The sequence below is a fragment of the Planococcus citri genome, chromosome 1, assembly GCF_950023065.1.
Source record: "Planococcus citri chromosome 1, ihPlaCitr1.1, whole genome shotgun sequence".
NCBI lineage: Eukaryota > Metazoa > Arthropoda > Insecta > Hemiptera > Pseudococcidae > Planococcus > Planococcus citri.
The window spans coordinates 43,302,465-43,315,213 of record NC_088677.1 but is presented as its reverse complement, the minus strand read 5'-3'; the positions used below and the strand labels follow the sequence as shown (position 1 = coordinate 43,315,213).

General features: G+C 33.4%; 1 protein-coding gene across 4 annotated transcripts in view; it reads left to right on the top strand.

Moving 5' to 3' along the window:
• Positions 1-644: 644 nt before the first annotated feature.
• cut (homeobox protein, cut) overlaps positions 645-12,749 on the top strand; it is a 90,529-nt gene continuing 78,424 nt past the window's right edge. For 2 of the 4 annotated variants that reach the window (XM_065345138.1, XM_065345137.1), the window contains exons 1-2: positions 645-1,164; positions 12,481-12,706. In XM_065345138.1, coding sequence (XP_065201210.1) covers positions 12,617-12,706 — 90 coding nt within the window. In that variant the 5' untranslated portion in view covers positions 645-1,164; positions 12,481-12,616. The remainder of the gene's footprint in view (positions 1,165-12,480; positions 12,707-12,749) is intronic. The other 2 variants (XM_065345140.1, XM_065345139.1) reach the window with 1 other exon arrangement.

Here is a 12,749-nt window from a genome sequence, read left to right as displayed (position 1 = left end):
GTGCGTGATAAAAAATATGAAAAAGAGAAAATGATTGCTACAGCCGCAAAGAGAAGGACAGAGACGAGTTGAGAAGGCGAGGAGACGAGGATGGGGAAAATATACGAAGGTAGAAAAAGAGCGAGGAGGAGCAGCAGCAGCAGCAGCAGCAGAGAGGCTGCGGTACTAGCGTTAGTTACGAAGTGAAAAAAAGGAACCGGGAAGATAGAAAAGAATCGGAAAAATGACAGATAAACGAACTTTGCTAACGAAAAGGGTTAAACATGTCAAGAAAATTTACACACAATACGGAAACCGGTGACGGGAGGGGAAGAACATCGCCTCTGCGTGGAGACGTGGAGTGAACAGAAGAACAGAAGAGCAGAACAGAAACACACATACGATCACGTGAAAAAACTACACTGCGCATCGAAGATCAAACTTGCGCAGTTTTCTTCTATCGTGTTTTTTTCTCGCTTCCGATATTCTCGATAGATTCTTTCTTCGTCTAACTTACAATAAACAATGGACGCGTTTCTTTATCGTCGAAAAATTAAATCCACTCCCAGTTGGTTCAAGTGGTGGAAACGTTGTTGACGCGAAGGTCGCTAGATGGCGCCTCACTCCGGAGTAGGTTTTCTTTTCAAGTTGGCTAGACAAAGATAACAATATCCCGGCTTCAAAGATTCCGCTAAAGAGACCGATATCGAAACGCCTTAGTCACACGTTACATTTCTATTCGTGATGTTTACGATTGGTTGCGTCGTCGTCCTAAGTAACAATAAACACGCGTATTTCGTGTTTTTACGTCTATTTTACAGTTTTTAGTTTTATTTAATATTTTTTTCCTATTATTAATATTTTTATTTTTTTGATTTTCATTTTTTTTCCTCTCTATCGCCCTCGTTTACACATTTTTTTCTTTCTCATTTTCGTATATCGTCGTCGATTGTTATTATTTTGTTTTTTTAATCGTATCGTAGTATTATATTGAATTTTTGTTAGACGGTTTACGTGTTTTTTACTGCGATATTGTTGTGTTGTTTGGTCACGTGCATTGATGTAACTTCAGTTTACGCAAATTCTCATTCGCATTGGTTTGTTCGCCAATTTTTTTTATTGATGTTATGCTGGAAATCATCGAGATTTGTTCCCTCTCGACAGCATCCAAGATTTGATCATGAGGTAAGATTATTTGCTCTTTATCGCGATTTTTGTGCTTCAAGTTGATGAATTGCCAAACTTTTATCGTTTTAAAATTCAAGTGCAGGTACCTAATTGATCCATTGAATTTTTTTTGAATTTTTTGCGTCGTAATATGTTTTATGGAGAAATTGTTTACGTGTGATCTGGCATAAATAAATCAACGGTTAGAGAGAACATTTGAGACCGGTCTCAAGTGAACGTTTTGGTTTTTTAAATTAATAAGTAAATTAGTGATTCAGGATCGAAAAAAGATTCCTTGCCCGAATAAAACTTGACGAGCATCAATTTGATTTTATCAAACTTCATTGTTGAGTTCTGTTGATAATGAAAATTTTTTTGCTAAAGTTACAATTCAGCACTTTTTCAGTGAAAGCATGTAATTAGGTTGTGATATCTTTCATTTTTTTTTGCCATATAGGTAGTTAAGCAATTTAATTTTCTTTGGATCGGGTGGGGAAAATTCAGTAGTTAGTTCCAGACAAGATTGATCATAGTTTCATTACCTACATTTGGTAGGTTTCAAAAGGTCACAAATTCATGAATAATTTATTCATAAGAACGTATTGGCACCAAAAATTGTCTGAAAAATTCCAATAGATATAGATGCACGTAGATATGATTATGATCCGGTCTGTATTACTCGTATAATTTGAAACAATCGTTGAAAAATATGAGCACATGTAAAAAAAAATGATTGAAATAAATTATGAGTGACCTGAACAAGGTATACCTGATGAATCTAAAATTTTATGTTAATCAAAAACCAACCTGCATAAACAAAAATCTTAGATCCGTTGGGTAAAAATTTGGCAGTTTTGAAATATTTGTAATAGCTGTATACCGCTAATGCTCAAAAAATCTTGTTGTAATGGCCATCTATTCTATTTTGATCACAGCAATGGTTAAAAATGGAATACTAAAAACTTGTGAAAATTATGTGTATTATCACAAAAGATGGTGAAATTTCAATTTTTCAAAAAATTACGTTCCAGTGACTCAAAATATTTATATAAGAGAGTAGGAGCAATATTAATTCACTTGCAACTAACAATTTATAATTTCGATTCTCAATGCCCTGAAAAATGTTATTACATATCACCTATGGATTTGTTCTCGTCAAACGAATGATGGAAAATACGTAACTAGATATTTACAGGTAAAAAATTAAGTATAATTTTTTTTACAAACCCGATACTAAATTTTCGATGTTGAAAAAAATTGTGTAGGTATTAGTAATATCTTTAAGAAAATGCTCATATCTATCGTTAGAACTAAGTAATAATTTGTCATTCAGCAGCACGATTTTTCAAATACTTAGCCATCCAATAGGTATATGTACATTATGTAGGTGTAGGTACTTGGTATTGCAAAATTTTGAGATCATTAATAAAATGAAAATTAGTAGATAAATTAATTCGATTTTGTTACTTTCATACTTATAATGTACCTACCTATCAATATGCTTATAAAGTATGAATCTATCCAATTCATGACGGGAAATTTTGAAAATACCTACTGATAGACCTTTCGAGGTGAGGAAGCAGAGGGAGAATGAATATGTTTTGAGAATCTATTGTAACATTAGGTACATTAGTTCTCTGCTATGCTTGCATCAAATTATACCTACCTATAGTCTTTATTTTTCATTTCCAAAATTTGTATACCTGGATATTGCGCAATGTTTTCATTTTGTTTGCTGAACAAAATGAGTAATTATGTAAAATTTATTATTTTTTAGTTCTTTTGAAATTTAAAATAAAAAAGTAGATATCTAAGTATCTATGCTTTGATTTTTAAAATTTTTTAAGGAAGTGTAGAATGTTAGCGACTCAAGTCATTACTTTTAAAAAAATATATTTTTAATCAAATAAAGAATTATATTTGCCTAAGTATAAGTATTTGGATCATTTTTACTTCATTGTGTTGGTTCATATAGGTAGATGAGTGTGTTTAATTCAAACTATGAAAATTCCATTATAATGTAGGTAGATGCATAATATCAATTAATGGATATCAGTATACTTAGATAAAATAGGTAAGGTACATAGAAATTTGAAAACTGGACCAATTTCTCTGAGCAAATTTTTTTTCCAAAAAGATTGCGATTGATCCTCGATGTCATCACAAAATATATCTACATCATAATAATTTCATAACGTAGATATTGAAATTTTTCATCAAAAAAAAAAAAAAAAAAAAACTAATAAGTATATAGTTATTAGGTACCATACTATATTTCCAGTTTGTTATATGATTCAGAGGAACTATAATTTTTAAAACATTTTTAATGATCGAATTATTTAAAAAATTACTTCCTTTTGATAATTTTTTTCTATTGGAAAATTACATTAAATTTGATAAATAGCTGATGAGTAAACGGATACAAGTAAATGTGATTAGGTATTCGACGATTTAAAATGAAAAACACTACCATCACAGCGGAAATTTGCTAACGAAAACTAAATCTGCTATATTTATCGCAGCTAATGAAAATTTTATCCTGAAATGACTAATCGTTGATGGGATTATCGTATATGTGGCCAATTTCCATATTTCAGCTTCCTTTAAATGATCATCTCTTCTAAATTTTTTTTTTTTTTTCAAAAAATTTACCCATCTGTTTTCATGGGGTGTTTGAAAATGCGGTGGGATAATTTTCTATTCCCATTGCACCTATATAGATATTCCAGTAAAGTTTAAAATTATCGGACACATTTTTCGGACATAACGATTTTCAAATTCATCGATTTTTTTCTCGTAGCATGTTACCAATTAAAATACTTATTATTGCTTACTTACCTGTTTTTGCGATCAACAACGCGCGAATAAAATGCGTCAATATTTCGTTGAAAGAAAAACACAAAAAAGTTGAGAAACAAACAACCGGAACGAAAATATTAAACGTTATAAGAACAAGGGATAAACTTAATGTTAACACCAATATCTTGGGAAAAGATTGGCCACCGTATCGTAGCCCATAATGAAAAAAGTAGCATTAACAACCCTTCTTTTATGCTTCAATATTGAAACAAAAGCTGTTTCTATAACAGATTAGGGAAGAATATAGGTATTCAAAACGATGCGTAAAATTCGCTCAAATACGGGCGCAATCTGTTTCTGATAGTTCGACCAGAAATTTGATTTAACAGTTCGGGAGTCGATTGCTTTTTTTAATAGGTTGTTTTACTGTACTTATCTCCATGTAGCATGTGAAAATGATGTATTTGCAGTTCCTGGTTACATTTTTTTAGAAATTCACTCGAGTAATTTTACCTAAAAATTCGGTAACTACATGGGCCATGCCTTAATTCTAATAAGTATATACTTAAGTAGGTAATGAGTACCTACCTATTTGTGATTGAAGTTCACTTACTTATTTGTTTTTGTAAAAATGATGATAATAAAATCTAGTATAACTAAAACAATTAAAAGGTGTTTTAAATGCCCATGAAACATGAGCTATTTAGTTTACTCGAGTCGTGCATGGCGATAAAACATTGAATACCTATACCTAACTTACTTTAGAGGCTTTTCGTCGTTATCATGTCCATTTATTCGAATAATAGACAGAATTATGAGCATTACGCGAAATACTGGTGACTGATAATGTCACCAATTTGTATAAGTGATTTTTGAAAATGAAAATAAAAAAAACTTTCGGTATACACTCAAACGATGCGTTATCGAAAGCGAACCACATATGTTGTAATTTCTTGAGTCATAAAACATGTCGCAATATTCCGTATTCTCTATAACTCAGATATGTATTTCTTGTCTATTATGTAGTAAATGTGTAACAAAAGAAATATGACCATTTTTTTATGGGAAAATTTTTTCGGAATTCGTTCGAATATTAACAATAAAGTAATCGTAGTTCGCATTAGAATTTCGTTTCGTCTGTGTGTTCATAGAATCCAGTAGGTAGGTACCATTCAGTTTGGTTTTAATAATATCGTATTAATGCGTATGAGTGATAAGTAATTATAAGTGAGATGAATAAATGGATGATTTAAGAATGTGAATCGCATAGAATCCCTTGGTTTCAGGTACCTATAGGTATAAAATAATGTATAGATACGAGTAGGTATATCATTTTTGAAAAATTACCTAACCCGAACTTAATAAGCTGTAAAAGTGATTGTGTCAAGTAAATGCAGATCCAACGCGAAAACTGTAGAAAAAATATTCTCAACGTCCTCGAAATGTTCAAAAAGATGACCAAAAAATGTAGTTTTTAAACATATTCGTTCATATTTCAATCATGCAACGGGTACCTATTTTGTACGTTTTGTGCCATTTTTTGACGTAAAATATCGTCAATAGTGTGGTATCTTCTATAACTACAGCCCTCCTCCCTTAAAACAAGTTTGTTTTGATTTTCACTTCGCTAAAATAGCCAGCTAGTAGGTGTGGGTCTCATGAAGGGCCATTTGTGTGTTTAATAATTCACCTGGGGTAATATGATTGTTTAGTTGACGGACTGCGATTTGTGGTGGTCAAATAATGATTACGTATGTCGAAGTGTTGTGACTGGTGCAATAGGAATTGTTTCGGCAAGTAAACAAACAATAACCCTAGTTGAACCATAACAAGAGTAATTGTCCTTACCCAGTTGACCAAATGCTAGCAAATTTTGTGCTAGCGTAAATGGTGCCGGAATTTGAGACACTTTTTTAAAAAAATTCTAGCAAATCAGTTGCGATTAGGTCGCATTAGAGTAGCAGAATTGCGCACAAATAGCTAGCAAAAAGCTAGCATTTTGTTGGCACTTTGCTCTGCATTCTGCTACGTACATGCGACTAAATCGCGACTGATTTGCTAGCAATTTTTGCAAAAAGTGTCTCATATTCCGGCACCATTTACGCTAGCGCAAATTATGCTAGCAAGAAGCTAGCATTTTGCTAGCGTAGAAAAACTTTGATCAGTAAAAGTAATTACTATTAATTAATTTTTTTAAATTCTTGGTGTTTACTTTTAACAGGTGATAGTTTTCCAGGAAATTCCAAAAATTAGGCGACTGTCCCAGCTCAGAGCTAGCATAACGCTAGCATCTTGGGACAGTATGAGAAGAGTGATTATGAGAAGAGTGATGTCACTCTTCTTACTTTTCAACATGATACCACCTTGAGCTTATATTCAACTTGATGACACACTTTATCTAAGAGTAGCAAACTATACCATGAGAGAGATCGACGCTAGCAATTTGCTAGCATTATGCTAGCGCTTAGGTTGAAAAATCTCTTTATTAAATAAAAAATGAAGTTTTTTTTTTTTAAATAGAAAAATTGTCAAAATTTAAAATTTGAAAATAAAGTATTAAACAAACCATGAAAATGAAAAATTTCAAAAACATTTGAACAACATTTTAGTCCACGGCAATGGGAGTAATCCCCTGCCGATCCTCCAAGACAACTTTTTCCTTAAAGGGGACATCCTAAGGAACATTTTAAAGCAAACTTGCTGAAAAAAAAATTGGCCTTACTTACAAAATGGCGGCAATTTTGATTGAAAGGTCAGCCGAAATAGCAGATTTTGCGTTTCAACATAGGACGTGCACGAATTTTTTCAAACCTTACAAACGTAGATCGAAAGATCATGCAAAAATTCATCACCTGTCAAAATTACAAGTGGTAAAGTACCTTTTTCGATTTTTGGTGAATTTTCAAAAATCAAATTTTGGCCAAAATGTGAGAAAAAATCAAAATTTTACCAAATTGACCAAGAAACCTGAAATTTAGGATATACCCTATTTTCGACATGCCAAATCGATGGGAAACGGTTTCAACTTGTTTTGAGCAGTTCTGGAGCCTCCAGCAGATTTTTGAAACTCAAATTGAAGTTGTAAAGCTCAAATTTATTCTGAAAACAAATTTCAATACGCTACGAAGTACTGCAGGTGAATTTCAAGTCGTTTTGGAGCCTCCAGCGACTCTTTGAAAATTCCTGAAGCCTCCAGCAGATTTTTGAAACTTTAAATTTTCACAAAATTTCATCAAACTGAGATGGAGAGTCGAAATTCATTCTGCAAACTAATTTTAATACGCTACGAAGGAAGTCGACTGCTTGTGGATTTCAAGTTCTTTTGGAGCCTCCAGCGAATTTTCGAAGGTTGTATGGCATTTTTTGGAAAATTGGAATTTCCTAAAAGTAGCTGGAAGCTTCAAAACCATTTGAAACCTGCGAAGTAAATTTCAGCTTGCCAACTGCCAACTCCAATTGATAAATTAATGTTGTGGGAATTTCAAGTTTCAAAAGCCTACTGGAGGCTCTAAAATGACTTGAACCCACCCCACCTGAAGTCGTCTTCAGAGGGTGTTAAAATTGGAGTGTAGAGTAAACTACAGCTTTCCATGTCCATTTGATGAAATTTTGTTGTCCCCTTTAAGAAAAAAGTTGCTCCGGAAGATCGGGGGGGGGGTGCAATTACTCTTATTGTCATATGCAGGAATATTTTTAATGATTTTTGTATGCGCGCTGAGGGATGGAAAAGATACTTGCTCGCATTTTGCTACAATAAATAACGCAGAAAAAGGTTTATTGGTGAGAAATGCGTAAGATCTGGTATCACGTTCCTATCATTTGACTACAAAGAAAACGCCAAGTCACCAGATGCAGAAACTAGAGATATGCTTACATTTTTCTAGAGCCAGATGGCTAAGTAAATGCTAGCTCAGAGATGCAAGAATATTACCTGAAGTTTCCTATCATAAAACTGTGAGCAGGTACATATTAGTCAGTGATACGCTGGCATTGAGCGAACAGGTAGAGTGAGGCAAAAGCTAGCTGAGATATGCGAGATTATCGCTTGAACTTTCTTGGCATAGAATTGCAAGCAAGTATCCATCAGTGATACGCTAGCATCAGGCGAGCATGTATGAAGTGAAGTAAAAGCTAGCTGAGATATGCGAGAATATTGCTTGAACTGTCCTAGCATAGAATTGCGAGCAAGTATCCGCCAGTAATACGCTAGCATAAGGCGAGCAAGTTAAAGTGAAGTAAAAGCTAGCTGAGAGTCGCTGGAAAACAGCTCGAAAATTGCTAGAATTGAATTTGCTAGCGAAAAACTGCAAGAAAATCGCTTACTTTTAGCGAGATAATTATTGCTGGCCACAAAAAGCGAGTAAATTGCTAGCAACTTATCAAAACGCGAATAAAACGCTAGCTTTTTGCTAGCATGTGGTCAACTGGGTAAAAGATGTATTAAGTACACATTGTAAATATTTGTATACTTAAGTGGTACCTACCTGTACATATTAATAGAAAAGGAACGTGATCTACCTATTGTGTTTCAGTTACGTGGGGAAATCATTTTTTTAAAAACTGTGTTAATACCTTATGGTGGTTGTAATTTTTTAAAAAATGTTCCAAATTTTAATTACGTACCTATTCTAAGAGAAATTTTGTGGAATTCAATTGAAGCATACGTTTCCAAACGGCACATAAGTCCATTTTCAAGGTTTCTGAGGTTGAAACGCCATCTAGCATAAAGTAGCGGCCCAAAATGACTGATTTTTTGATATGTTGTGCCCGAGGGTCTTGGCTACAACATATCGAAAAATCAGCCGATTTGGGCCATTTCTACGTTTCCAAACTTGTACTAAGTACCATGAATTTCTTATCAATATTTTTTTGGACTTAGTGCCGTTTAGAAACGTATGCTTCAATTCAAAATACAAGTTGGTACCTACGTACTTATTTGGCATTTTTCCTACGAAAATTTCTCATTTTTAGTTTTTTCTGGCGGAATCTGTGGTCAAGTGGATTTTTTTCGATTATTGTTTATTTGCCATCATATTATAAAGACCGTATATCGACCAAGCTGCCAATTTAATCATTTTTGTACCGATCATTTTGTTTATTATTATTAATTTATCGTGAAATTCATTTACTCATAGTCCATATAGGTACTTAACTACTATCATGAAATCAATCCGGAGCGTTATCATTTTTTAATTTCCTGTGGCTGCATTTTATTTTACCGTTACTTTAGTGTTTTTGGTTTCTATTTTGCGAGATGCATGGGTTACAATTTACTCGAAGCACGATTGAATCTGGAATCAACTCAATTTAAAACCATCTCCAAAATTCTGAAATTCATGTGACGATTTGAAAAAAAAAGTTCGGATTCCGATTCTTGGATCAAAATAGGTAGGTACGAATCTTGATTCACGGCAGAATCAAACCAATATTAAAATGATTCACTTTTACATGATCCTTGCATCAATGTTTCACTGCAGTATTGCTCAAGTACTGTACCTAATTATGCATCAGGTATAATTCAAATTTCAATTTAAAAAAAAAATCGCAGTCTCAGGATTTTTAAAAAGGTGAGCAATTTTTTTTCTTTTCAAGTCCCTAATTCTTGAGCTGAAAAAATAAGGCATTGCGCTGAAATGAATCGTTCTCAAATTTACCATGAATTTTAATTAGGTAGATATATAAGTGACTACTTGTCTGTCAATAATACTTACCTACATACCGACGCCGTTAATTAAATCTTTGTGCATTATTTAATCAAAATTATAACGATCGCGTACCTACCTATTTCACGTAGATATAGTTTCTTTCTACGTTCGATTAAGTAGATTCTCAGTGAGTTTTCGACGAAATATAATCTTGAAATTAAATGGCAAACATTAACGTTTCAATGATTGCATTACTTTAATATTCAAATGAAGTTTGCAAGTTGAATTCAGAAAGCTTTTTCATTTTATTTGATTTTCATCCGTAGCAAAGATTACCGAACACTTGGCGAAGATAAATCATCCGTGAATTTATATTAAAAATTTAGACGGATGCGCCGATGATGCCCTAAATACTATATAAATTTTCCAACTCTTCTCTAGTTAATCACAACGGTGAATTTTCAAAAGCCTTCTCGTTCATACAGTAAATTACACATCAATAAGAATTCGCCGCCATACGTTTAAAATATCTTAAATAAACTGAATGGAAAACAATTTACAGAAAGGTACAGACATCAGAAGTAGGCTCCTTTTAAAGAGTAAAATAAACAAAAACCTTTTCAATAATATGTAACTTGATGTGGATGATTCAATAGAAGGGAGAATAACGAAATGTCTTTTGTAATTCGGTCCTTAGGGTTTCCAAGCTCAAGTTGACTTGCAGCCAAAAGGGATTTTTGCTGATCGGTTTATTGCCTATTGAATTAATTGTTGTTCAGTTTTATTTGTCTTACTACGTAGGTATGTTTTAGCAAAAAAAAATGTATATATATTTATTAGGTAATCGAACTTATTTAAAGTAAAAATTTTTTATCATTTTTTAAGTTATACGAGTACTTAACTATGTACTTACCCTAATACCTAGGTACAACGGTACATTTACCTACCTCGTACTTGTATTGAGATTTAGAAAGAAAAAATTGTTGAATTCATCTACTTAATTTATCACTGGAATTCTTCAAGTAGGCCTACCGAAAGGATTACTTTATGTAGGTACCTGTACCTCATCTATACCGATAATTACGTAAGAATTCAACGAGATTAGATAAGTGATAAATAATTGAGTACTATATGATTCATCTGCCAAGTTTCACACTTGATCGTTCGATTCAACGCAAGACTTCCTGAATACTCGTACCTATATGTATTCTGGAAATCTGCTGATGTTTTCATATGCACTTGGAAAATGAAAGGTTTGGAAGGAAAGTGATTTGAATCCCCGTGATCGATGGATTATGAATTTTCGTCTGCTTTTGAAATTTGACAATGATATTTTAAAATGAAGATTCAAGGATTGAAATTTCTATACCTTCAACATGTGTTCCTAAAGACATTTTATCATATAAGTACATGTAACTAACTACCTATAGTACCTATACTGATGTGCAGAGGGTGAGATTATGGGGTGATTACACGATACCTTGATGATGGACAGTTTTCTGCCTAGGTATCTATCTATCTTTGAGGGACCCTCAAAAAACTCTCAGCTAATCATAGCGTTGATTATACATACCTATTATATTTGTGAAAAGAGTCAATTACTGGGGCTGTATGCCGCGTGCCGTAATAATGGTCTGTTTTACTCACACTTCTATACTGTACCTGCCTGTTTTTTATCACGTCCTTGTAGACGACTTTTTCAGAAAATTTAACTGATTGAGTAACTCAATTTAAATTCGAACAACCGTTTAATATTCAAAATCTTGATGGATGGTCCAATTTTCAAATATCATTGAGACCGTTCCTGAATAAGAGTAAGGAGAGAGATTCTCGTACATACGTATTTATTCAGCTTTAATCTTTTTCTATAGTGCGTCAAGTGCGTGCCTGCTTTTTATCTCTTGAAGTTGGAATCAGTTTGTTCTAGTTTTTATTGGAGACTGACCAGGTACTAAAAGAATCATAGATGACATAAATTCGTTGCCCCCTTCAAATTAAAAGATAAACATTCTGTAATACATACAAAGTGTTCTGTTGTTTGTATATAATTTTCAAAAGGTATCCAAAAACACCTAAATCTGAAGTACCTGTACCAGTGTACCTACCTACTTACTTTGTGGACATTTGATGGGACACGCTGTAATCATAAAGATGGGGGGGGGGGAGCTAATCGTGTAGTCAGCAGGCTTTAAACCGCGAGTATCGTTAGCAAGTGGCAGGGAATTGAATTCTAGCCTTTTGAAATGATACGGGTAAACGGGTACATTTCGTTTTCAGGGAGGAAGATTTTATTGCGTAACATTGATTCTCTTCTGATAGATAGCAGCATCTATCTAGCTGTTCGCATGCGTTCATCTTCAACTAAAGGCATTCTTATAGCATGCTGCATATAAGTTGAATTTCGCGACGTCGTAATCCAATTGTTGTCCTCAGACTAATCTCGTTCGTGGAATATTTTTTTGCCACGATTTGCGCGGTTTACCTTAAAGGTACCTATTACGACACACCATCGAGCGATAAATTCGCCTGTATGTCAAAAATATCTATAAACAGTGCGCTGTATAATATTACTGTTAATTTAAAAAATAAAAAAATTATCAATATTCACATTCATTCGTACCACTTTTACGACTGGTTAAAAGCTTTACTTTCATGACGAGCTTACCCAGCTATCACGTTAGTTGGTAAATTTTTACAAGTATTATCACACCCATTAATGATTAACTACCTAAGGTACCAGTGTTTTGTTATATCTTATATGTATACCTATTTATATAATAATGGAATCGAGTGGTTTTTTTGTGCTTGTTATAAAAGTGACTTGTATCGAATTTACTTATATTTTAACAAGATAGTCGTTGTAATAAGTTTTATGGGATTTTTGTTTTAGGTTTGTGAAATTTGAGAACCGTTTCGAGTAAACACGCCATTGAACGATGAATTCTTCGATGATGTGTGAAAAAATTGAGCGGCGTTACGATGACTGTTGATTAAATCATAAAAGATTGATAAAAACCGCCGCCCTCATGTCTACCATGGATATTCAAGCGATGCAGTCGATGGACTGGCTGTTCAAAAAAGAAAGGATTTATTTATTGGCTCAATTCTGGCAGCAGGTATGATTACACCCCTAACTGTATTCCATATATATTATTAACT